This window comes from Nicotiana sylvestris, chromosome 2 (genome assembly GCF_000393655.2).
Source record: "Nicotiana sylvestris chromosome 2, ASM39365v2, whole genome shotgun sequence".
NCBI lineage: Eukaryota > Viridiplantae > Streptophyta > Magnoliopsida > Solanales > Solanaceae > Nicotiana > Nicotiana sylvestris.
This window is the reverse complement of record NC_091058.1, coordinates 75,655,519-75,680,762: the sequence shown is the minus strand read 5'-3', so window position 1 is coordinate 75,680,762 and position 25,244 is coordinate 75,655,519. Positions and strand designations below refer to the sequence as shown.

Below are 25,244 nucleotides of genomic sequence, written 5' to 3'. Positions count from 1 at the left end.
GAAGGCTATAGCTGCCCAATTGTCAGGTACACGCGGTAACATCATTCTTTCACGCTGGAACCTATCCACGAACTCTCTAAGCAACTCTGAGTCCCCTTGCTTGATTTTGAAAATATCTTCCATTCTTTTTTCAACTTTTTGAGCTCCGGAATGTGCTTTGATAAATGAATCTGCAAGCTCAGCAAAAGAATTTATGAAATTTTCGGTTAAAAGAGAATACCATGTTAATGCTCCCTTAGTGAGTGTTTCACCGAATTTTTTTGACCAATACTGATTCAATTTCATGTTTGGTCAAGTAGTTGCCTTTTATGCCTGCTGTGTATGCAGTCACGTGATCTAGTGGATCAGTTGTTCCATTGTATTTTGGAATATCGGCATTTTGAACTTCTTTGGAATTAGGAGGGGAGCAACACTTGGCTTCCAAGGTTGTTGTGAATATTTATCCATATCTATCCCTTTGATTATGGGTGGTACTCTAGGTATTTTCTCTATGCGGTCACTTTGCTCCTTGAGCTGTTTCTGCAATGTTAGTACTAAATTTTGTAAATTGGAATTGACTAAGTTACCCGGTTCTCCTTCTCGTGACTCGCTGGGGATTCCACCACTGCCTGAATTAGCAAGCCCAGAACGAGAGTTTTTCAAAGTGTTGTTATTTGGAGTGGGTGTGGGTGGTGTAACAGGTAACTAGCTGACAAAGGCCTCAAGAGCTTTATTGACCTGTTGAGCGATTAGCTCTTGCAAAGCTTCATTGATAGCTTCATCATTTTCAAATTGAGCATTTCCATTTGCATGAGATCCATCAGGAGTGCCTTCTCGAGACCGTCGAGGGGAGCTTTGTGGAGAAGGGATTGGGGTGTGACCATCCTGTGGATTCTCCTGGAGTTGTTGGTTTCCTTGGTTTCCTTCGGTGTTGTCATTGATGTTCGACATAGTTGATGCAACAAAAAAAGGTTAGGCTAAGAAAGAGTAGATTATCAGATTCTCGGCAACAGAACCAATTTGTTTAACCAAAAGTAGAACTTCGGTCAAAGCTTTAAATTAGAAGAACACAGGTTACTGATAATCAAAACTGAATAAAGGAAAGTGATTTTGCTAACAATAAGATAGAGAGAAGAAAACAAAGTAAACCAGTATATTCAGATGATCTTTTGTGTACTTACAAATGACCAGTTTTCCCATTTTTATAGCTATGTCTAATATATACGTTTTGCCTTTGTCATAATCAGGCCATTATAGACAATTAAAGACATTAAATACAGATTGTCTAACGTTTTTAGTATTTAATGCTTATTAAATATTGTATTTGTACTCTCTTGTGCTGTCAGATTCATTCTCCTTAATTTGCGGATCTAAATAGGTATGAGCGTCGAATCTTTTGAGTAATTGTCCGTGCCTCTACTTGTGCCTCTGCTCGTATCTGTTGCAACTCGTGTCTCTTTGCTAATCATCATTCTTTGACCAATTTTCGTGTCATGACACGTCATCTTTCAATTACTTCAATATGTAAACTCAATTTTTTCCAATGCAAAACGTTAGAGAGTACTACTTAAATAACAGCACAAAGAATACAACATGAGCACACAATTCAAACAACAAAGGTGAAGAAATGGCAAACAGAATATTTTCTATTAACTGAGCAATAACTCAGATAAAATAAAACAAATAAATAAACAGATAAGCCTTTCTGCATTATATTTTGTTGATAGGACATTAGGACGGCCAAGGGATAAACCATTTACTAAAAAGATTCTTGTTTGACTGAGTTCTTCTATTTCATTTCTGATTAATTTACTTTACGTGATATTTTTTTTTTCCCTGGTGTCGATTTCCTTCTCTAGCGCATCAAAGTCATACCTATTTATTTACGCCGCTCCAATTAGTACTTGACCTTTTCATCTTTGTTTTTCTTTTTTATGGGAATTAGACACGACTCACATAGGAATTATTAATAAAGCATCCATAAAGTTAACCAATAAAGACAGCCAAAAGTAAAATATACTCATCATATTTACTTGCACGTGAAATCCAATATCCACAAAAATTCCACATGTTATAGGACGGCTGGTAAATGCCGTAGGAGAAACCAATGCAGTTTTGTCAGATATTACTAGACTTTTGCTTATTAACAATTCTTGAATTTTGACGTCATTCTCTATGTATATATAGAGTGAACTTAGTTGATCATAGTTCTAAGAGAAACCATAGTTGGGTTTCAAAATGGGAACTATTGCTGGTCCAGCTTCAGTTCTGCTGTTCATTTTCTATAGTGTTTGTGCTTTTTGGAGCATTGGAGTAAATGGGTACGTAAAATACAATACTGGGAGTGGAATTGTAGAAGGCAAATTGAATGTCCATTTGGTTCCTCATTCACACGATGATGTTGGCTGGTTAAAGACCGTTGATCAGTACTATGTTGGCTCAAATAATACCATTCAGGTCATACATCTTTCTTATGTAGAAATCGGAAATTATGTTTATGTATAGCTGCTAATAAAAATGATTGTTGATGCAGGTTGCCTGTGTTGAAAATGTGCTGGACTCTGTTGTTATGTCATTACGACGTGACCCTAATAGGAAGTTTGTCTTTGCTGAAATGGTAAAGCTGTTTTATTTTTATTTCTTAGTCACAAGTGCATTATATTCTTTTGTACAAATTTTGATAAGGTTAGTGAAGAGGAGCGTTGGAGCAACGGTAAACTTGTTTTTGTGTGACCTATAGGTCATGAGTTCAAGCTGTGAAAGCAGCCACTAATGCTTGTTTATGCTTGCATTAGGCTACATCACACCCCAAGAGGTGCGGTCCTTCCCCGGACCCTGCTTGAACCACGATACTTTGTGCACCGGGTTGCCCCTTTGATAAGGTTAGTAAAAGTAAAATCCTACTGTAGGCATTTTTCCATCGGTGGTGGATACGGCAAAGCCCAGAAATTCAAGAAGAAGTGAGAAATCTTGTAGCTTCTGGTCAGCTGGAATTCATGTACGTAGCTCGCAATATAATGAACTTTCTAATTTTTCTATTCTTTGGTGGTTTTTGATAAAAAAGGAAAACCTGAAACAGAAATGGTGGTTGGTGTATGCACGATGAAGCAACTTGCCATTACGTTGATATGATTGACCAAACAACACTAGGACATCAACTGATAAAGAATGAATTCAATATCACTCCTCGTGCGGGATGGCAAATCGATCCATTTGGCCACTCTGCTGTTCAAGCTTACCTTCTTGGGGCTGAGGTATTTAAGCTTCTTAGCGTTGCTAGAGAGTGTTCCGAAGATGTAGTTTAGAGTTTAATTCTACGCATGATGATATTTATACAATCAAGTCACTTATAAGGTACATTAATTGGTAACTTGACAAAAATGATAACTGAATTGGTATCACTTGTTAAACAACACTACTGATGGTGTAATAAACCTTTATACTGTTAGTGTATACTTAAGTTCTTAGTAAAGTTATGTATTTTGAAGTTTATCATCCTAGTCTGACACTAAATATTGATCCTCCTTTCACTTCTCCCTGATAACTTTCAAAGGTAGGGTTTGATTCTGTTCATTTTGCGCGTATTGATTATCAAGACAGAGCAAAACGTAAGGGGGATAAATCTCTTGAGGTTATATGGCGTGCTTCTAAAACATTTGGTTCTTCTTCCCAGGTTCATGAAGCATTCTTGAGCTTTGTCCATATATTTTATATAATTGTTCGTTGTGGTTACATGATATGTGGGTGATTTGCAGATATTTACCAATGCATTTCCTGTACATTATAGTCCACCAAATGGTTTCCATTTTGAAGTGGACGATGATTTTGTTCCAGTCCAGGTTCTATCAGAATGCAAAAATTAGTCTGTCTTATGGTGTGCTTTATAAAGGGAGAACTAATTTCATATATTTTCCATATGAATTGCAGGATGATCCTTTTATCTTTGATTTCAATGTTGACATACGCGTTAATGACTTTATCAATGCCGCAATCACTCAAGTACACCCCTAAATTGCAGTTCTTTTCAGTTATCATAACAAGTATTTCTCATAGAACCATAATAAGTGGCGAAGGAAATAGGTTTTCATGTAATTTGATGCAATCGGTGATAACCTGGATCATGTGATGTGCAGGCAAATGTGACACGTACAAATCACATCATGTGGACCATGGGAGATGACTTTCAGTACCAATATGCTGAGTCTTGGTTCAAGGAAATGGATAAATTAATTCACTACGTCAACAAGGTATAATTCATGCTCTTCAGAAATAGATAATAAAATCCTTAACAAAATCTATAGACATGTTTCTTCAACTTTAAGAGTGGTTGCTTCAATATTCTAACAACTTTATTCGAAAGAGGCAAGTCTTAATCCAAAATGAGATTCTTAGCCTGCTTTTTTGGTCTTTACTCTTTGTCCAGTATATTTATCGGCAAGCTAGAGGGCTTCATGAAGTTAGATTTACTATAGATTCAGTGAAGTTATACATATTTTTTTACGAGGCCTGCTGCTTTAAGTTGAATGTCAAGTAAGCAAATTACCTAGAATGTGATAGTCAGGTAATATTAGACTTCTAATTAGTCTTATGGATGTAGTACATTCTGCCTCCCCTGGCAACCAGATATCAGTTTACTTATCGAAGATGCTGATGTTTTTACACTTCGGATATTTGCAAAATCATAGAGAATCTAGAAAGAAGACTCACTTGCTTTTATTTTTTTTCAACAGGATGGTCGAGTTCATGCATTGTACTCCACTCCATCAATTTATGTAGATGCAAAACACGCCACCAATGAATCCTGGCCTCTAAAAACTGATGATTATTTTCCGTGAGCACTTGTTTGATATTCTCTGGCTTTTGGTTTATCTTGAACGTTTTATGAGTTCATCTGACCTCTATAACTAATTTCAGATATGCAGATGGTGCAAATTCTTATTGGACTGGTTTCTTTACCAGTCGACCAGCTTTTAAGCGATATGTTCGTATGCTAAGTGGATATTATCTGGTGAGCCAGCTTAATTTCTTTATTCAGGTTCCATGGTTGCATATTATAGCTTTCATGTTCCCCTTATATAACCAACCCGAACTTGATTGGGATTGAGGCGCAGTTGTTATTGTTGGGTTTCAGTATCCGGTGTTATTCACATAGTACTGGCACTGAAATCCAAAAGGTGCATATAGGTCACAGATTCAAACCGTGGAAGAAGCCAGCCAGCCACTAATGCTTGCATTAGAGTAGGCTGTCTGCATCACACCCTTGGGTGCGACCCTTACCCGGACCCTGCGTGAACGTGGGATGCTTTGTGCACCACGCTTCCCTTTTGCCCTTTTACTGGCACTGAAATGATGGTTAGTGGTTACAGACTTGTGCACTCATGCAGTTATCTCACAAAGAACCTGAATGTAGTATAAGAAATTGTGCAACTATGACCTCCAAGTTGAAATAATCCTGTTCTTGTCCTAATATCCACCAGTTTCTGTGAGAAACTTATTTGGATATCCTAGTTAAGGTCGTAGTTCACTGTATACAATGATTGGTAAATGTTCTTAATCTTGAAAAGATTGGATTCTTTGTGGTCCCTTATTGCACTTCAATTAGGATACAAATTGACGTTAGAACTGATTTGAAGCAAAACATGCTGCATATACAGATGCAGTATGGATTCAACAGGTTGAATTGAACCCAACATTTTTCGTGGGAGCACAGATATATACGCGAAAGTACTAAGTTTCATCAAATATTAAATTTTTCATAATTGCAAAAGAGCAATGGGTTCCGCGGGGCGAACATAAAAGTTGAACTCATCAAACTTAAATCTTGGATTTGTCTCTGATAGGCTGCTCGCCAGCTTGAGTTCTTAACTGGGAGGAAATCAGAGGGCTTCAACACTTTTAGCTTAGGAGATGCTCTGGGTGTTACACAGCACCATGATGCTGTGACTGGTACTGCAAAACAGCATACAACTAATGACTATGCAAAACGCTTGACTATTGGAGCTTCTGAGGTGGGCTCCTCTTATTCTTTGAACTTAATCTTTTTCCTTAAACTTTAATTTCAGATTTTTTTGGCTATGTTATATTCTCAGTTCTTTTCATATGCCCGATTTTTCAGTCAGAAACTGTGGTCAATTCTGCTCTATCATGCCTGGTTAATTCCACATCAGGTCCCTGTTCTACCATTTCGTCATTATTCAACCAGGTGAATTTTCAGTCACTTGAGCTTCCTTTCACTATCCCTAAAAGAAAGAAGCTTCAGGGGAAGCTGGAAATCAGGCATGAACTCTTATGTAACTAGGAGGTCCTATCTGACACATCCTTCTTTTCCATTTTCTTTCAATTCATAAACAGTGTCGACTGCTCAATATAAGTTATTGTCCACCAACTGAAAAAGATATTACTGAGGGGAAGAATTTGGTAATTTTTCCTTCTACCTATTAACCTGATTCATACATTATGAGTATGCCGGGAAAACTGTCTTTAAACCAATGCTCCCACTTTCAGGTTATTGTGGCATACAATCCTCTTGGATGGAATCGAACTGATATCATCAAGATCCCGGTGAATGAATAATCCTTTCTGTTTTTCTTTCCTTTTCTCCGTTTATGATTACTAGGACCTGAATATAGGTAGTTGTACATGAATATGGCCTCTTTAATACAATAGCTGGTTAGCAACCGAATGCTATGTATATTCTTGATCAGTGTGATGACCATATATCCAACCATCCTTTATAAGGTTCCCTATACCACATATTTGTATTGCACTTTCCGTTCTAATATCCTAAACCATGTCCACTTCAAGTAATCAGATTTTTTTGAATTTTAGCTTTTATCAGTATGCTTACTGGTAACTTACAAATCACTGTGGCTGCTGAATAGCCTGTTGAAGAAACTCACTAAACATTCTGATTAGTGAAGGAAGAATTACATATTGAGAAGTTACCTTGTTAGATGGCTGTGTAATTAGATAAAATTCATGTCCATGCTGATTTTGAGTAATCAGAAATTACAGAAAGGGTCAGCCAATGAGAATGAATAGGAAATCAAAACAATGATTGTTTGTTAAGTTAGATCCATTGAACTATATCGGTCCATAATGGCCATGAGAATTTTGGAAGAAATAGACCGGATTACGTGTGGAATCACTTAAGCACTCAAGCACCGCAAAATGAAAAAACAAAAAACAAAAATCAGCATTTTCTTTCTCTTATGCTTTTTGGAAATAGCTTATTCGTTGTTGATGGGTATCCAATTGTATTTGCTTTTACAGGTCAATGATGCTAATCTTATTGTACAAGATTCCGCTGGAAATCTGGTTGAAGCACAATTTATAGAGTTGGATAATATTACCAGCAACTTGAGAAAGTTCTATGTTGAGGCGTATCTAGGAATATCACCCAAACAAGCTCCCAAATATTGGCTCATCTTTCGAGTGTCAGTGCCGCCTCTTGGCTGGAACACTTATTTTGTTTCTAAAGCATCGCAGAAGGGTATTACCAAATGCTCTTTCTCCACGTCTTTTTTCATCACTAATGTGCTCTATAGATGACTCAAAGATCAGAAGGCATTGCCTGTTTTCAAAAAGTAAAATGATCACAAAGTCATCCTTCATCTGTTTGCTGAAATTGTACAGGGAGCTCCACTGGCTATGTCTCAAAGATGGAAATTCCACTGAACGAAACTGTTGAAATTGGACCAGGGAATTTAAAGGTGTCCTTTTCCTCAAATTCCGGACAACTTAAACGTCTATATAATTCTAAAACAGGGGTAAGTTCTTAATATATCAGAATGTCAACACTGCACATATGTTGCATGCATTATGCTGGTGTTACGATCTTACTAATTCAAATGACTTCTATCAGGTTGATATACCTGTACAACAAAGCTATCTTTGGTACGGCTCAACTCAGAAGTCAGATCAGGTACTTGCTGATGTTCTTGTATGTATAATTAAATGTTAGAGCGCATTATTAAAGGGGATACAATAAATCTGAATGTTAATTGTTTACCATTGCAGAATTCTGGTGCCTACATTTTCAGACCTGATGGGTCACCCCCAGTTATAGTTGCAAGATCAGTGAGTAACCTTTTCTCTCTTCAATTCCTGTTATTTAACAACTTCAAAATGATAAGAGAAAATATGCTTCATCATCTCTTGCTAAATCAATCAATAAGTTTTACTTGTTCCTCTATGTACTTGCAGGATGCTAAAGTTTTGATAGCATAATCTCGCACGTTATCAAGTTTTCTTCATAGCAGCGACTAATTTTCTCTTTGCTATCAGGTTCCAATAAAGGTTATTCGTGGACTCCTCGTCGATGAAATTCACCAGCAATTCAACTCATGGATATCTCAGGTGTGGTGCATGGTTCCTTGACCAAACTCATTCTTATCCTAGACAGCGTAGAGTTTAAACTCTTACTTCAAAATCCATTTTGTTATCTGTCTGTGCTATGTTTACTACTGCTTTTTGTTTGCACATAGTTCTTTAATCAGCCTTTTCACTGAAGTAAAATGGCATCCTGAAGAAATCGCAATACATGCGCAACCAGCATTTAAAGACTAGTAATACCTATTCAAGATGTATTAATAAAGGGCATTATCTGTTTCAGGGAATAAAGTTTTAAGTTACAACTAGATAAAGTTCTGAAAGTTCGGTCACCCTATTCACTTATAAGATTTTTATAAAAAGGTGCTGTAAATTTATATGCCCAACTAATGCTGATTATTACAATTAGACTCCTTCTAATATTTTTATGGTGTTAAAATAATCGATCTTGGCCCTAATTGAACCCCAAAGCATAGCTCATGCGGTGAGGATTGTCCAAACTTTATATAAAGAAGCTACAACCTACACTCACAACCAATGTGCCTCTTAACATATGGGAAGATTGATTTCCTTTTCTTTTTTTTCGATAACCATGGTGTCCGGGCCAGCTTGCGCGCACCTCGACTAATTGCACGGGATACCTGCCACCTCCCACCAGCAACAGGTACCAGGTAACTCTATCCACCAAGGCTTGGATAGTTGGGAAGAAATCACCTAGTGTGCCTCCACTGGGATTTGAACCTGAGACCTCATGGTTCTCACCCACTTCATTGAGGGAAGATTGATTTCTTTACAAATAAAAAGTTTGAATTAAGTACAAACTAGGGTGAAACACTGAGATTGGATGGTATCAGATAAAATGACATGGCAGGTAACAAAAAAGGGGCATCTCTGCACCTTCATGCCATTTCTACTATTTTTTCCAATTTGTTGTGTTATAAACTGTATGCATTGGTTTGTATTATGTCTTGATATGTCAATGTTTCAGGTAATTAGGATTTACAAAGACAAAGAACATGTTGAGTTTGAATTCACTGTAAGTCAACTCCGCCCTTTTCTTGCCTCAGTCTGTTCTTCTCTCGAACTTCAAGTGTGTCATTTCACATTGAAGGGTAGTCTAATACTGTATATCTGATATGCTTCTTTAATTGAAGATTGGTCCCATACCGACAGAAGATAGTGTTGGAAAAGAGGTCATTACCAGAATGACAGCAAATATGGCTACTGATAAAGTGTTCTACACTGACTCTAATGGGAGGGACTTTCTTAAAAGAGTAAGTTTGACATTTCATTCCTCTTTAAGTACAGTAAAGCTCTAGAAAACTGAAGGAGACATAAAAATGCTCTTTTCTTGTGTTTTTCAGTAATATAATCTCTTTTTTCTTGCGTGCATATATCTTGTCAATACACTTTTTCTCCTTCTATAGTTCACGCACGCTGTCTTTACATCTTGATGTCTGACACTTACATAGACAAAGTTACTTCAGCTTACACTAGAAATACTATAAAATAAAACTCTAATAAATAACAAAATGTATTAAATCCTCATATCCATGCAAGGAGTTCTCAGTTGTATTCCCATCTATTCAATCTGAAATTGATAATCCTTTGATGCTGGCTATCTTGCTGACCGTGCTTTTCTACCTGTTCTATTTCCTCGATATAAGTGTTGCTTGGAACAGCAATGTTCTTAGTCATTTTATTTTGGCAATTTATCAACTAGGAAAATGATTACCAGGATTTCAATCCTACATCTTAAGATTAAAACTGGACTTCATCTCTTATTCAACTGACCAAAAATTTTGTGTTTTTTTAACAGCTAGCTTGAGTGATAATTTGTTTACTTATCAGGTTAGAGATTACCGGGCTGATTGGGACCTCCAAGTTACTCAACCTGTTGCGGGGAACTATTATCCAGTTAGTTTCCCAACACAAACTCTGTTGAATTGAAATTGCAATTCTTTTATCGAACTCGGTGAAGTCTTATATGAAATGTTGTTGAATATCAATTACACTGGACTTAGTTCAACTCAATTTGTGACTAATGTTGGGTTGAGATTGAAAATGATGCATTGTGCTCGAGTCCACAGTATCTGTTTGAAATCATCTGTTGCTTCTATGGTCTTCTTTTGTTTGAAAAATTGAATAAGCATCATCTTCAACAGAAAGGCAAAACTGGAATGTACTTAAATAATGGATGTTGGAGTTAACATATATTTCTGTTACTGTGAAAACAAGGCCTAGGTTTGCTCAATCAGTTTATGTAATTTTTTTTTGTTTATAATTTGCGTGTGCCATTCGCTAGTGTGTACGGTAAAATTTTTCTACATGTGAATGAAATGGTCTAATCAGTTGCATTTTCCTTTAGAATCCAATACATTAGTCTTCTTTTAGTTATCTATATAGCTTTTATATATGGTCATAATGTGTGTAGTTTAAGCTGTGGTTGCACATTTTTTGGACTATTGTAAGTTCTCGCATTTTGTCACTTTTTAATCCTAAGAAGTTGTTTAATCATAATTTTCAGGTGAATCTTGGAATGTACATAGCAGATAACAGATCAGAATTGTCCGTCTTGGTGGATCGTGCAACAGGTGGAGCCAGCAATAATGATGGAGAAATAGAACTCATGCTGCATAGGTTCAATAGCATTTGAAGTTTTTTCTTTTAATTTGCTTATAAAGATTTTTTGCTTAATATAATTGTGGCCTTAGAAAGTTAATAGATTTTACTTTTAACAAGGCGCTTGCTCTATGATGATGCTAGAGGGGTGGGTGAAGCCCTTGATGAGACTGTCTGTGTGGGGACTGCATGTGAGGGACTTACGGTATGTTTATTATGGCATTCCAAAGCAGTAGGCCTATAGTTTTTTCTGCTTTTTCAGTGAAATTTTCTGTATATGCAATACAACTCTAAATCAGAAAATCTCTAAACTCACGGTTGACTTGGATGCACCTAAACAGCTAATTAAGGAATTTGTCCTTCTGAAATATAAAATGTAGCAACCTCTGGCTTGAATTCTTCTTTTTAACTGCTCCGTTGTCGTATCACTTGGCCAGGTTCGAGGGAATTACTATCTGGGCATTCATAAAAATGGTGATGGTTCACGTTGGCGCAGAACAACTGGCCAAGAAATTTATTCACCTCTTGTTTTAGCTTTTGGACATGAGGTAATTTCAACATATTATGAAGAGGACCAAATACTGCAGACCCCATATTTCTTGAAATTAAATGATCAACATTACTGCTTGATGTCTGGAAATTGCACGACTTGATCTTGCAGAGTCAGGAAGAATGGAGAGCTTCTCATTTAACCAAAGCCACCATCATGAATCCCAATTATAGTCTACCTCCTAATGTTGCATTGATTACTCTCCAGGTTGTTAAATAGATCTAGCAGTGATTAGAGTGATTTCTTTCCTTCGATGAATTAATGAAGTCATTTATATATTTATTTTTTCTCTCTAGGAGTTGGATAATGGAGGTGTACTTCTCCGTTTGGCTCATCTATATGAGGTAAAAATAAACTACCTGTTGTTCTTAAACAGACATGAGCATATACATTATAGATGAATTAGAAGTTGATGAAAGTCTTATCTCATTTCCTTGTTTGAGCTGGACTTTGACAAAGAAACAGCAACTTTACTTCTGAAAAATCATGAACTGCTTGCATTTATTTGAATTCTGAAACAGAAACTGTAAAATTAAGAGTGTGATACATGACATCATTATAGGTTGTGTTGAGATCGAAATAATATGGTGCATGCGGAAACTAACAATACAAAGCTTGGTGGACGATAAATAAGACGACAAAAGAAAAATATACTAAACTAAGCATAATAATTTATAATGGTTTGGTCAATTAATCTACATATGATAAAACTAATATAAATGAAGAAAAATTATCGAGAGAAAAATCTCCCCCTAAACAAAACTGTTGAATGACTATATTGTGTATATTTTTTGTTGTACTCTTGTGAGAAGTAGAGATCCTTAATTTATAGATGTGCAAAACTTGTCTTCCAAGAAAAGGATAAGACGTATTAAGGAGATTTAATCCTTTTAGGAGTCTTTTTCCATTCCTTCAACAAAAAGAGTCCTAATAGATTAGAAATTCAAGGCAAAATCCTAACAGGTTGGACCTCTATGCTTGTCCCTTGCTAACTGATATCACTACTTACCCTTGTGGTTTATATGTGTTGTGGATGTGGATAGGCTGGTGAAGACGCTGATTATTCGACAATAACCAAAGTTCAACTGAAAGAGATGTTTGCTGGAAAAACGGTATAACAGCTTTAAAATCATACTGATATTGGGGGCTTCTCTCTTGTCTGTGCTGGTTTAACTTATGAATATTAAGATATTAACCTGGACAGTCTGCTCATCTTGGTCTGAAATAATTGACACATCTTTGCACTGTATTCAGATAAAGGCAATCAAGGAAACAAGCTTATCGGCGAATCAAGGCAAGAAAGAGATGAAGAAGATGAATTGGAATATAGAACATGACACTGGTAGTGAGCCTGCACCAGTTAGAGGGGGTCCAGTAGACATCTCTAGTCTCGTAGTAGAGCTTGGTCCAATGGAGATACGGACTTTCGTTGTTAAATTTTGAATAGAAAATTGCTTATTTTCTACCCAGGAAGTTGAAAAGAACTGCTCCATAGAGCCACTAATAGTTCTTTTAGTCAAATTTATTACTAATAAATTTGATGCCTGCCAAACAAAGCAAATGTATATTCAGGAAAATAATTGGAGGAAAATGTTTTTCACCTCCCACTAGTGATTGTACCACTCTGCCAATAAAGATGATCAAATGGATCATATCCTTGGACCTTGATTTCCTCTATATCAATTCTACAGCGTTCTCTTCGGTCAATTAACTATTTATAGATTTATTTTCTAATAAGAAATACCCAATTCTTTGTCCAAAACATAAAATGAGTGCTAAGACCAGAAGGGATTTTTTTTTTTTTTTTTTTTTTCTGAATAAGGAATTTTTTTTTTTTTTTAGTCTATGACGATGGGATGTCAATGGAGGGATAAGAAAAGAAAACATTACTTCCTTTGTCCCATTTTTATATGATATTGCTACTATTATTGGATTTACACAATTTTCTTTTGATAATAATTTTTCAAATATATTTTGTCTAAAAAATTTATGATTTATAATTTTTTTTAAATATAGCTTCTAACGAAATTAGAAGAAGAAGAAAAAAACATCCAAATGGACTTGCGCGGGAAATCCGACAGTTATAGCAGTTATTCATGCAAACAAATCTTCCACGTGTCTCTTCATGTTCCCCTGCTATTCCTCCAAAACATCCATCTTCTTCTTCTCTTTTCCTCCATCCTCAACATTTTTTTCTCAGCTCTTCAATGGCTTCTCAGAACCCTAATCAACACAAAGCCCCATTGTATCCACAGGTCATTCACAATGATCCAAATCTCCAATCAACCTCTTCTTCTCGTCCCAATCTTTATCCAACCATAGACGAAAAGGACCTCACTGAAAAACTCATCCCTGACGATTACCAAACTACCCCTTGGCCTTCTACTCCATCTGCCCCTCCTGAGTCCCTCGAGGAAACACTTCTCGTTATCCCTGGTGTCCTCATCCATTTAATCGATAAGCATTACTCCGTTGAGCTAGCCACCGGAGATTTATCCCTGGTTCGTCTGCTGCAAGATAAAAATACTGTTGCTATCCTTGCTCGTGTGGCTGACGAGATCCAATGGCCGTTGACTAAGGACCTGGCCGCGGTGAAATTGGATGATTCGCATTACTTTTTCTCGTTTCAAGCTATGAAAGAGGATGATTCGGATTCCAGTGATGATGAGAAAGAAAAGGGTAAAAAAAAGAAAGATAAGGGTAAAAAAGAGAAAGATAAGGAAAAGGTGAACGAGTCACTGAATTATGGTTTGACGATTGCTTCCAAGGGTCAGGAGGCATTGTTGAAAGAGTTGGATGCTATTTTGAAAAGTTACAGCACATTTGCTGTTCAGAAAGTGGAGGAAAAGGCGGCCTTGGCTATGGGAGGAACAGTGGCAAGGGAGTTGTCTCCAGCTGACTTGAAATCGGAAAAGAAGAAGGAAGTGTTGGAAGAACGTTGCGCTCAATACTGGACCACGTTGGCACCCAATGTGGAGGAATACAGTGGATCAGCTGCAAAGTTAGTTGCTGCAGGATCAGGGCAGCTGATCAAGGGGATTTTGTGGTGTGGAGATGTGTCAATGGAACGATTGAAGCGCGGAAATGAAGTTTTAAAGCAGAGGATGACTTCAGGGACTAAGGCCGAGATTAGGCCTGAGACATTGATGAGGATCAAAAGGTATGATACTATGATGAATTCTTGTGATGGACAAAGTAGCCAAAATACAAAGGAAAATCTTTTCTTTTTGTTATCCACATTGACTAGTAGGCAAGAAATACAGGAGAATTTTCTTATTGTGTGGTTTCCCGCTGGCCACACTATTGATTGCATTCCGAAATTTTTCCATACATGATTTGAGTTACCTTTCTCCCTAGGAAGATTCAACTCTTTCTTCTTTGTTTCTACTTTATTTTCTTTTTGCGTCTATCAATTGAGCTGGGATTTTAAAGGAGTAGAGTAGCAAAGTTTGACATTAGGGCACTCTACTTTGTTAAACTGATTACCGGGTAATCACCATGATTCGTTTACATATCATTTGAGTTAGGCATCGAACAAAAATAAGAGGATGAACAGTTGTATGTTACTGAATGAGAAAAAGAATACTATTATGACAAATGCTTGCAGTGTCTCGTTTTTTGAGAGAGTGCAGATTATCCCTACTTAACTGTCTGACTATAAAAATTTCTCTTTGACAGATTTGGCTAAAAAGTGTATTGATACTGTTTTTTCAGTTTGAAATGTTACTGGATCTTTCCTTGTTGTTTCATTGAATAGCTTCAACAACTGAGATAATCTTTCTATTTCGGTACATAAAGTTTATAGAGGAGCTACCACTTTCAGATGCTAGTTAGAGTTTATGGTACAAGATAAATTAAATCCCTCAATACCTAGCCTTCTGTCTTGTTTCCCCACATGGGAAATAGGAAGTATGTCAAACAAGGCATCTATGTTTGAGCTAGCTGTTGCTGATGTACATGTACATTCAATAAGATTATCAGGGATACTCATATGCCTAGCTGTAAATCATTTAGGAGAAGAATAAACTTTTTACTCAGGTTGGGGTGTGTTTTTCAGGGTTAAGAGAGTAACTAAGATGACTGAGAAAGTGGCAATTGGAGTCCTTTCTGGAGTTCTCCAGGTTTCAGGATTCTTCACTAGTTCAGTTGCAAATTCCATAGTTGGAAAAAAGTTCTTCAGCATGCTGCCAGGGGAGATGGTCCTTGCTACGTTGGATGGATTTTGTAAGTCAAAAGTCTTCCCTTTTCCTGACCGATTTGATTGTATGTCCATGTACCATTTGCTTCTTAGCGACTTTTACTTAGTTTTATTTTTAATATCGCTTCAGGACACAAAGAATTGAATGTATATCTTAAATGCGGCATATAGTCTCTGTGCTATCACATTCACAGGCACTTACATTTATCAGATAAGACAGTTTTAGAGAATGTAAAAATTGAAGCATCAAGGACATGTCTGCCAATTACAACGACCCAGTAAAGTCCCACTAAGTGGGGTCTGGGAAGGGTAGTGTGTACGCAGACCTTACCCCTACCCCGATAGGGCAGAGAGGATGTTTCTGATAGACCCTCGGCTCAGGAAGATGAAAATAAAACAAGAAAACAAGAAAAGACAATTCATCAGTAACGTCAGCATAACCATAGAAATAATGACAGCATCCCAAAAACCATAAAATAGATGACATGCAATAACCATAACCCACAACTAAGGTCTAAAGCTATGGAAAACAGTAAGGTTAGTGTGAACTCTATATTAACCACAAGCCTGTCTAGGACCAACCTACTCAAACTCGCTTCACCCCCGGAATGGAGGAGGAAAAGCTCGACTACCACCCTATCCTACAACCCTAATGCTCGACCTCCAAACTTTCCTATCAAGGGTCATGTCCTCGAAAATCTGCAATCGTGTCAGGTCCTGCCTGATCATCTCTCCCCAATACTTCTTAGGCCGTCCTCTACCTCTTCTCGAACCCACTAAAGCCAGCAGCTCACACCTCCTCACCGGAGCATCCAGGCTTCTCCTGCGCACGTGCCCGAACCATCTGAGCCTCGCTTCCCGCATCTTGTCTTCCAAAGAGGCCACACCCACCTTCTTCCGAATATCGTCATTCCTAATCTTATCTATCCTAGTGTGCCCGCACATCCACCTCAACATCCTCATCTCAGCTACCTTCATCTTCTGGATATGAGAGTTCTTAACTGGTCAGCACTCTGCCCCATACAACATGGCCGGTCTAACCACCGCCCTATAAATGGTTACATACTTTTCCATATCTACGGCTTGCTTTATGGCGCCAATCCCACTGTGTTTTGTTTTAACTGTCAAATAACAACTTTAACTTTGAGTATTTGTTCCCATATTTTGAGTGTAGGAGAAGCACTACAAGTAGTTCCTGCATTCAGATAGAGGCTCCTGCTTCTGACCACTCTTGCGCGGAGGCCTTGTAACATTAGGGGAGGGTAGTAACTTCTTTATGTGTCTTGCTGATGTTCTAGTTGGAGTTCAAATGTATACCAGGACTCCAAAGATGTTTTTTTCCCCACATTGCATTTACTATAGCAAATTGCAATTGGTCTGTTGTCTACATATATATAGTATTTTCTTATGACAGGAGCCTAATATTTGTCTTTGTTATAGGCAGAATATGTGATGCTGTTGAAGTAGCTGGAAAAAATGTAATGTCAACATCGTCCGCTGTGACGACTGAGCTTGTTTCGCACAGGTAAAGCTCTACTAGTGTAGACACGCATGGACTATGCTGAAGAAAACTGGAAAATCTTTCAAATGTACAACATAGGAAACATTGAGGAAAAGCAAAATGTTTCCCCCCTCCTTAACTTTGGTGGCACTTATGCTTCAGTATGTGATGACTTCTCCTGGCTATATGCCTTTTTTCCTAAGTCTAGTCTTACCATTAAAATACATTGCAACTTGTTTTGTCATGTGTCATCAACAGATCCTCAACTAATGGAAATCACACTATGTTACAGTTAGATAAATATATGCTGCTTAGATCTTTTGAAGTTAATTTAGAAGTGAATGTGTTTTGTAGGTATGGAGAAGAGGCAGCAAAAGTGGCAACCGAAGGGCTTGACGCGGCAGGGCACGCTGTTGGGACTGCATGGACTGTATTTAAGATCAGAAAGGCTCTTAACCCCAAAAGTTCCTTTAATAGCGCTACCCAACTTAAGTCTAGTGCTAAAGCTGCTACTGTTAAGAAGGCCAAGAGCTCAAAGTACTGACCTTGTTTATTTTTTTTTGCTGGAGGATCTGTCAATTGAGGCCCTCTTGTAGAGTTTTCAGATTTCATATATGTTAAGTATATGTTATTTTAAATGATAAGATTATAGTCTTTGTAGTACGTAGATTGAATTTCCACACCAATCCACCTCTTTTCACCCTCTAGCATTTATGTGTTTTCATAGAGGAGGCAATAGACGCCAGAAAACAATTCTTGTTCTGATAGTAGCTTTATTCATTGGCTAAAAACACATGTGATTTGTATTTGACTGTATATTTAGTTGCAATCATGCATATAATGATATTCTCCCTGCTTTTATTCATTTCTGCACATTTTGTTACTACTGCTGTTGTTCAGATTCATTACCTCTGACTCTGAGAATGTTGTTCTGAAAGCAGGATATGTTCATAGCATTAAACTGGAAAATAAAGATACACTAAATACTGGTACATATGATGGTAACAGAACGAGGGCGCTAGGGCAGAGGGTACTTTTTTGGTGATAGCTGTGAATAATAAGGCTTAACGAATACATTTACTGTACATTTTAGTAGGAACAAGTGGTATGGAAAGTGACTTATTCCCATGGGCAGATTTATAGGCAAATATATGGGGCACGTGAATTCATGGTCTTTCTGTCAAACTGGGTATTTTATATACATATTTTTTAGAATTGATCTAGTATTATCTGCTGGCACAAAGAGGTTAAATAGTAATCTTGGTTGAATGTTGAGTTATTTATCGAGGGCTAGGGATCAAATCCCACTTAATACTTCTTTCATTTTTCTAGTGGTACATCCATATTATAAAAATCCTAGATTCGCCTCCGTTTATTCCAATAAAGGACACATGAGTTGCTTTCACCTATTTGAAGAAAGCAAACAATTTAAGACAATGAGACATTGAAAAAATCAGGAAAATTATTCTGAATCATACCAAACACACCTAAAAGAAGAACTGATACAAATAAGTGGACTTTTTTCTATGAAAGATTTTGGTAATTTCTAGCTGTCCAGTTTTATGCTGCACAATTGGCTATAAGAAAAACTACCACTGTTCTCATATTCAGGGGGCTTTGGACTAATCATTCGAATATTATATTTGCACCATCACATAAAGTTAAAACGACTTTACTATGTTCTCATCTCCATATTAAATTATTAACTTTAGTGCGATTATGAAGATTTGCGGCTATCTAATGCTTATTTTGCTCAAAGTAAGATTACCTTTTCTTAAAATAAACACAACTATACTCGTCCCTCAGCGTCTACTAGTTATTAGCTTATCTGGGCTATCACAATATATATACTTGGCTTAGACTTTAGAGCATGGATATTATGTCACAAATCACTCTCCTTTTTAAAATGTACGTCTCTCATCAGTTTGGTAAACATCGTTTTCTGTATTATCATTTAGAAACTTCTTAATTACTTGACATGTGGGTACGAAGATAATATGCAATTGCATGCTATAGAGCCCCATTTGATGTTATTTAATGGATGAAATAGACTCCATTAATGTTCTTGGTTAGTTTTCCACGTTGTCATTTCGATCTTACTATGTTAATTACTTTTGGGTCCCAGATGACTAAAACCATGTTATGTTGTGTGGATTCTTGGAAACATGGTACTATATGTTTGATTTTCTACTTATGAAGCCAGTGCTGTTAATCGTGTCAAGGACTAAAACTTTGGTGAGGGTCTGATCAGCAAATTAGGCCATTGTTTGTTTGCACTATATATATGTACGTTGTCAAAAAGGATTGGAGATAATGTGTTTGGTATGACATCAACTATTTTTTTTGAATTTTTTTTTTTCGAAAAATAAGTTCAATACTTTTACGTGTTTGAGTGTAAAAAAAATAAAATTTAAGAAAACTTTTTCACCGAAAGGTAGAAATATAACTCTGGTTATCTATTGGTTGATGTTACTTTCTTTTACAATTCTCTCAACTCTTAACAACGTATTAGTGTTCCAACCAGCGTTTAAATATTATAATTAATCTTTAATACTCAAAAAAAAAAATTGAAAATACTATACTGCTAAAATTATTAGTCCTGTCAATATTTGATAAATATTTATTCCGAATTTTTTTTTACAAAATGAGAATATTTTCTTAATTTTTTTTCCAGAATATGACTTCCTGTTGTACTAAACAATGGCAACTAATAAGAGATGGAGACCGAGAAGCAGCTCTTAGAGATGGCCATTGGGCAACCAAAAGAAAACTTTGAAGAGAGAAAGACGTTCTTAATTTATTTTATCTTTCCCTCTGGATAGTGCGGGTACCAACCCTAAAATGCATAGAATTTAAAGTTTCCACTAGCTAAGCTCCGAATGGCCACAAAAAGAATTATACTTTATTCAACTACCAAAGTAGCGAATCAAATACTCAATTAGTGTCAAACAATTGACATTGACGTTGTTGCCAAACTTTTTTGTGGGTTTCGAAGCTTCTTTTCTGTCCTTTCCGGTGGTAGATTTTTGTACGGGTAAAATCAGGGGTAACGTCTATCCCGATTTCCCGGTGAGTAAACGGAGGAAAGGCATGAATGCACGAGAGGTTAAAGACCCTACGTATCGAGATCCAGGGAGAATGAACAATGTGCTTGTCATCGGATATGGTTAAGTGACGCAACTCGGGTCAAGAATGAGTTATAAGACTTCGGGAAAGACGATAAACAGTTACGCATGACGGATAGATGGTCGTGATATTTTCGCACCCAACCGGATATCACGGCGTGGATCTCGCTCGATATTGATTATGAATTAGTAATTACTGGGAAGGGAAGATTTTTACCTTTTTTTAGACTTAATACTTGGGAAGAAACTCTCCTACTATATAAATGAGAAGTTTTTCTTTTGTAAGACATATTGTAACACGCGAATCAAAGCAATACAAGTTGATTTTCTGCTTTTTAGCTATTTTTAAAGTTTAGCTCACTTGTTCTGTTCTTCATTCACGGCCAGGCTTGAACGGAGAGTCTGTCCGAGGATGAGGTCATTTATCAGTCTAAATTCAGGCGCGATCATAGTATTGCAACTCGTTTGAACGTTTATTTCAATTCCAACTCATTCATTTGATATTCTTAATTGTTCGTATTAGATTAAATAACATATCCTTAAAACCACATACAGATTTAATTGTTATCCAAATTTGGGATAAACAAGATTCATTCATGATTTGTTTAACGATCAAAAGTATCGCAAACTTTGTTTCTTGATTATCATTGTCTATGTACCTCCTTAGATATCACTTAAAACTGGACACGGGACTCAAAGGGAGATCTTTCGTTGATTATGGTTAAATAAATTAATGTCATTAAGCCTACACTCTTTTTTTTCTTTTGGTAAAACTTTTGTAATTAACAGTTGCTTAGTGAATAATTGTGCAGTCGACGATGATATGCCCTAGAGAACACTTTGAGCCGTAGCACTATAGATGTTTATTTTGCTGGAGAGTGGAAACTGATTGTATCAAAGGGAAGCCACAAATCCGACCACTATTGATTAGTGAGTGTTAATTAAGAGGGAAGCAAAACTATAGGAATTGGGGGATGATGATGAATGCACAAAGTGGAGTCATTGGTATACTGTTCTTAAGGATGAAACGCACAAAATCAAAGCCAAAATAGAAAAAAAGAGCATACTCCTTATGTAATTTTGATTAATTTATAGCCGCCTCAATTATATTTGAGGAACTTTATTTCCATTATCAGCTAACCACTCATCTATTGTGGTTAACTCTCACGCTTAACGGGCATTTGCATCTATACCCGTTTTTGTGTCACGTTTTAACTTGTGCCCACTTTGCAAAAAAAATTGCAAGCGTACCCGCTTTTTCGCATAACTTCAGCATACGGGGCTGAAGTAGCAAAGGCAATCACGCAAAACTTCAGCATTCTAGTAGACGGACCTGAAGTTCAGCTCTAGAGCTGAAGTTTTTATTTTGTAACTGGCGAACTTCAGCTCTAGAACTGAAGTTTTTGTTTTGTAACTGGCGAACTTCAGCTTTAGAACTGAAGTTCTTATCCTGGATAAGCTTTATAATGCTCCCCCTCTACCCATTTCAGCTTTGCTAGTTCATGAAGTCATATTTCAGCAATATGTGTGCGTATGCATTTTATTTATCTTATATTGAGAATTTCAACTCCCTCCCAATTGCCTTTCTTAGGCTTTCTGAGCATTAAATCTATGTGTTCCTACATAGGCTCCCTGGACTTTAGTTCCATTCAATTGCAAAGGTAATACAACATGGGATGTGTTGCAGGCCTATGTCACTAGTTTGAATTCTCTGTATTTAAAAGAAATGGGTAGAGAGAGCATTATAAACTGTATTCCGAAACTAAATTGTGATTGTCTTGTACCAGACAAAAGGAGAAGAGCAAGAAAAGCAAATGTATTTATGAATATCTGTATTACTGTATATTCACAGCAACAGAAGAAAGAAGAAGAAGAAGAAGAAGAAGAAGGAAACGAAGGAGGAGAAAGGGGGCTGAAGTTATTTAAAAAGTTGGTACAAGTTAAAACTTTAAAAAAAATGGGTATAGGTTAAATGGGGGCGACCAAATAGGGCGCCCCATGCAATTTTTACCGCTTAACGCCATTGGTCTCAGCTGAATTTTAATGTTTAATCCCAAGGAAGTAAAGGCCTAAAAATGCCACTCAACTTTCAGAAATAGTCTATTCATGTCGTCCGTTAAAAAAATGCTCATTCATGTCACTGCCGTTACACATTTGGCTCATCCATGTCATTATTGACTAACGGCTCAATTTTTATTTGGCCCATCCATGCCACTGTCATTAGTCAATAATGGCATGGATGAGCCAAATATGTAACGGCAGTGGCATGAAATAAGCATTTTTTTAACGGATGAGATGAATAGACCATTTCTGAAAGTTGAATGGCATTTTTAGATCTTTTCCATTTTTCTTTTATAGGTAGTCACTGATCGGACCGCTGGGTCAGAAAAAAGTCTTAAAAATGAGGACTAACTGTATATCAAGTTTCTTTGCTTGTCTGAAAAAATGAATCGAAAAATATAGCAAAAGACGACAAAACTGAAGAAAAAATAATTTAGCTTTATTTAATTAATTTGGTTTGATATGTATATATAGCCAAATATGTAACGGCAGTGGCATGAAATGAGCATTTTTTTAACGGATGAGATGAATAGACCATTTCTGAAAGTTGAGTGACATTTTTAGGTCTTTTCCGTCTTTCTTTTATAGGAAGTAGTCACTGATCGGACTGCTGGGTCAAAGAAAAGTCTTAAAAATGAGGACTAACTGTATATCAAGTTTCTTGCTTGTCTGAAAAAATGAATCGAAAAATATAGCAAAAGACGACAAAACTGAAGAAAAATAATTTAGCTTTATTTAATTAATTTGGTTTGATTTGTATATATAGCTAATTTACATAACTAGTTTGATTTCTTTTTAGGTAAATACTGAATCAATTCGCTACTTTGGCCTGTATGCTAAGGTAATGTATTTCTTTCTCCACCTATTGTGTTTCGTGGTATTTGACATGACAAGGGGTTTATAAAAAGAAATAAACTATTTTGATTTTAGAACTATGCCGAAATACTAAAAATCCTTTAATATCAAACAACCACTCTTGATTTTATAAAGTGGGCCTAAAGTAAGCGCAAAACAATAATATAACTAAAAATAGCACAGATATAGCCAGTTTTCGGACTGGTCATTCAAAAATAGTCAGCGTTTACGAAGTCAATGAAAAATAGTCACTATTTTGCTGCAACAAAGACCGGTCCAGCATAATATACTGGAGTTCGGTGCACTTGTGTATGAACTCCAGCATATTATGTTGGACCAGTATATTTTGCTGACTCCAATATAATATACTGGAGACTGGAGCACCGGTGCTCCAAACTCCAGTATATTATACTAGACAATTATACTTGCTGGAACTCCAGTATATTATGCTGGAGTTCTAGTGTATTTATGCTGGAACTCCATCATATTATGTTGGAGTTCCAGCATACTTATCCTAGAACTCCAGTATAATATACTGGAGTTCAAGCATACATATGTTGGAACTCCAGTATAATATACTGGCGTATTTTTCGGGTTTTGAACAGTGTTTTCGCTCAGATTTATCTTTACATGAAAAATGGCTAAATTTTGATTACTTTTGAAACTGGACTATTTTTGAACGACCAGTTGTAAATCTGTTTAATTTCTCCCTGAAATATCTTAGTCCTCATATAATATGTACGATTAGAATTGAGTATGACGCCTTTTAGGCTTCTACTACTATTAAAATTTCTTGACAGATTCTGTCTACAAAACACGCAGTCTTGAGCATTATGAGTGTTTTAATATTCAGAGATGCCATTTGCCTTTTAGTGGTAGTAATTCCAGAAAAACACACGTGTTATGTCTCCTATATTTTGCAATCTTTCAAATCCATGGCGAATATTTGTATTCTTCAAAAGTTTGATTTCTGCGGTGAACCTATATATCTCTTTTAATTCTCTTTGTCTCTGGAATTCGGCTTAAATAATGCAAACTTTAGTATCATCAAAGTAGAGGGCCGGGTCCTTCTCCTGATAAGATAAATATGGTCTAAAATGGGTGGATGTGTAGGGTTGGACACCAATCCATCTATACCCTTAAGACTATTTTAAGAATATTGTATCTTTATGCAATTTCTTAAATATATAGATTTTAACAGCATTACAAAGTGTAGTCGTGTCGATTCACGCCAATCGTAATGAGATAATTAATGTAAAATGTATCCAATAGGAAATATGTAATATTCAAACTATTTTTAGAACTACTAGTCTTAGGATACGCGTTTTGTGCGTGTATTCTAATCAATGAATACACTCTTTTAAAACATTATATAAATAGTACTAAGCAGTATGTTGATTTATAAACTAAAACTTAATGCAATAAAACTCTAAAATAAAATATTCATGAAAAACATAATTAACCAACACATACACTTAACCCCGATTTTGATAAACCCATAACTTCTTCCTTCACATTTCACAAGAATGCTATAATCAATTTGAATACCAATATATATTATTTGTTGCTAATTAACCAAAATTTTCATTTGGCAAAAGTGACAAAATATTTATTATATGCTTTTATCACGATTTTTCAAATATTTGTCAAACAACACCAATTTAAAACTTGAACTTCTAGTTTTTTATAGATTCGGAAATGAAGGGATAAATTGGATAAGTATAAATGTAAAATATAAAAATGACTTATATTGAGTTAATATTTTACAATAAATGACATAATATTAAAAACTACAAAGAGTCATTTTTTGGCAACAAAAATCACAAAGAATCAGTTTCTTGAATGAATAAAAAATAAAAGAAAAATAATTAACGTCAACTCATTTGAATATAATTTGTCAACACTGTCTCAATCTCATTTTTCTTATGTTTGCACTTAACCAATATTCTTAATATTATATTATAATCAAGTTTAAATTTTCTGATTCCTTTTACCGCTCATGTTTTCTTATAGAAATAAATT

At 36.2% G+C, this 25,244-nt stretch overlaps 2 protein-coding genes across 2 annotated transcripts; both read left to right on the top strand.

Moving 5' to 3' along the window:
• Nucleotides 1-1,923: 1,923 nt before the first annotated feature.
• LOC104212222 (alpha-mannosidase) lies at nt 1,924-13,144 on the top strand. The gene is made up of 29 exons (XM_009761438.2): nt 1,924-2,436; nt 2,513-2,596; nt 2,889-2,977; nt 3,059-3,233; nt 3,533-3,652; nt 3,735-3,818; nt 3,907-3,978; nt 4,113-4,226; nt 4,710-4,810; nt 4,894-4,987; nt 5,820-5,987; nt 6,095-6,181; nt 6,331-6,396; nt 6,484-6,540; nt 7,252-7,471; nt 7,615-7,748; nt 7,844-7,903; nt 7,999-8,058; nt 8,266-8,337; nt 9,299-9,346; nt 9,465-9,584; nt 10,162-10,227; nt 10,838-10,950; nt 11,053-11,137; nt 11,370-11,480; nt 11,594-11,689; nt 11,779-11,826; nt 12,526-12,594; nt 12,737-13,144. The coding sequence occupies exons 1-29, from the start codon at nt 2,218-2,220 to the stop codon at nt 12,923-12,925; spliced, it is 3,021 nt and encodes a 1,006-aa protein (XP_009759740.1). The 5' UTR covers nt 1,924-2,217; the 3' UTR covers nt 12,926-13,144.
• Nucleotides 13,145-13,562: 418 nt separating this feature from the next.
• Nucleotides 13,563-18,046, top strand: LOC104212220 (protein EARLY-RESPONSIVE TO DEHYDRATION 7, chloroplastic). The gene is made up of 4 exons (XM_009761437.2): nt 13,563-14,642; nt 15,540-15,706; nt 17,121-17,205; nt 17,536-18,046. Exons 1-4 carry the CDS (start codon nt 13,579-13,581, stop codon nt 17,723-17,725), a joined length of 1,506 nt encoding a protein of 501 aa, XP_009759739.1. The 5' UTR covers nt 13,563-13,578; the 3' UTR covers nt 17,726-18,046.
• Nucleotides 18,047-25,244: the final 7,198 nt, after the last annotated feature.

What these genes read in the sequence shown, in the direction of transcription:
- LOC104212222 (XM_009761438.2), top strand. Translation starts at nt 2,218, where the DNA reads ATGGGAACTATTGCTGGTCCAGCTTCAGTTCTGCTGTTCATTTTCTAT. An exon ending in CAGTTATAGTTGCAAGATCA is followed by an intron (nt 8,059 to 8,265) that starts GTGAGTAACCTT and finishes CTTTGCTATCAG; the next exon opens with GTTCCAATAAAGGTTATTCG. An exon ending in ATGTTGAGTTTGAATTCACT is followed by an intron (nt 9,347 to 9,464) that starts GTAAGTCAACTC and finishes CTTTAATTGAAG; the next exon opens with ATTGGTCCCATACCGACAGA.
- LOC104212220 (XM_009761437.2), top strand. Translation starts at nt 13,579, where the DNA reads ATGCAAACAAATCTTCCACGTGTCTCTTCATGTTCCCCTGCTATTCCT. An exon ending in TGCTACGTTGGATGGATTTT is followed by an intron (nt 15,707 to 17,120) that starts GTAAGTCAAAAG and finishes TCTTTGTTATAG; the next exon opens with GCAGAATATGTGATGCTGTT. An exon ending in ACTGAGCTTGTTTCGCACAG is followed by an intron (nt 17,206 to 17,535) that starts GTAAAGCTCTAC and finishes TGTGTTTTGTAG; the next exon opens with GTATGGAGAAGAGGCAGCAA.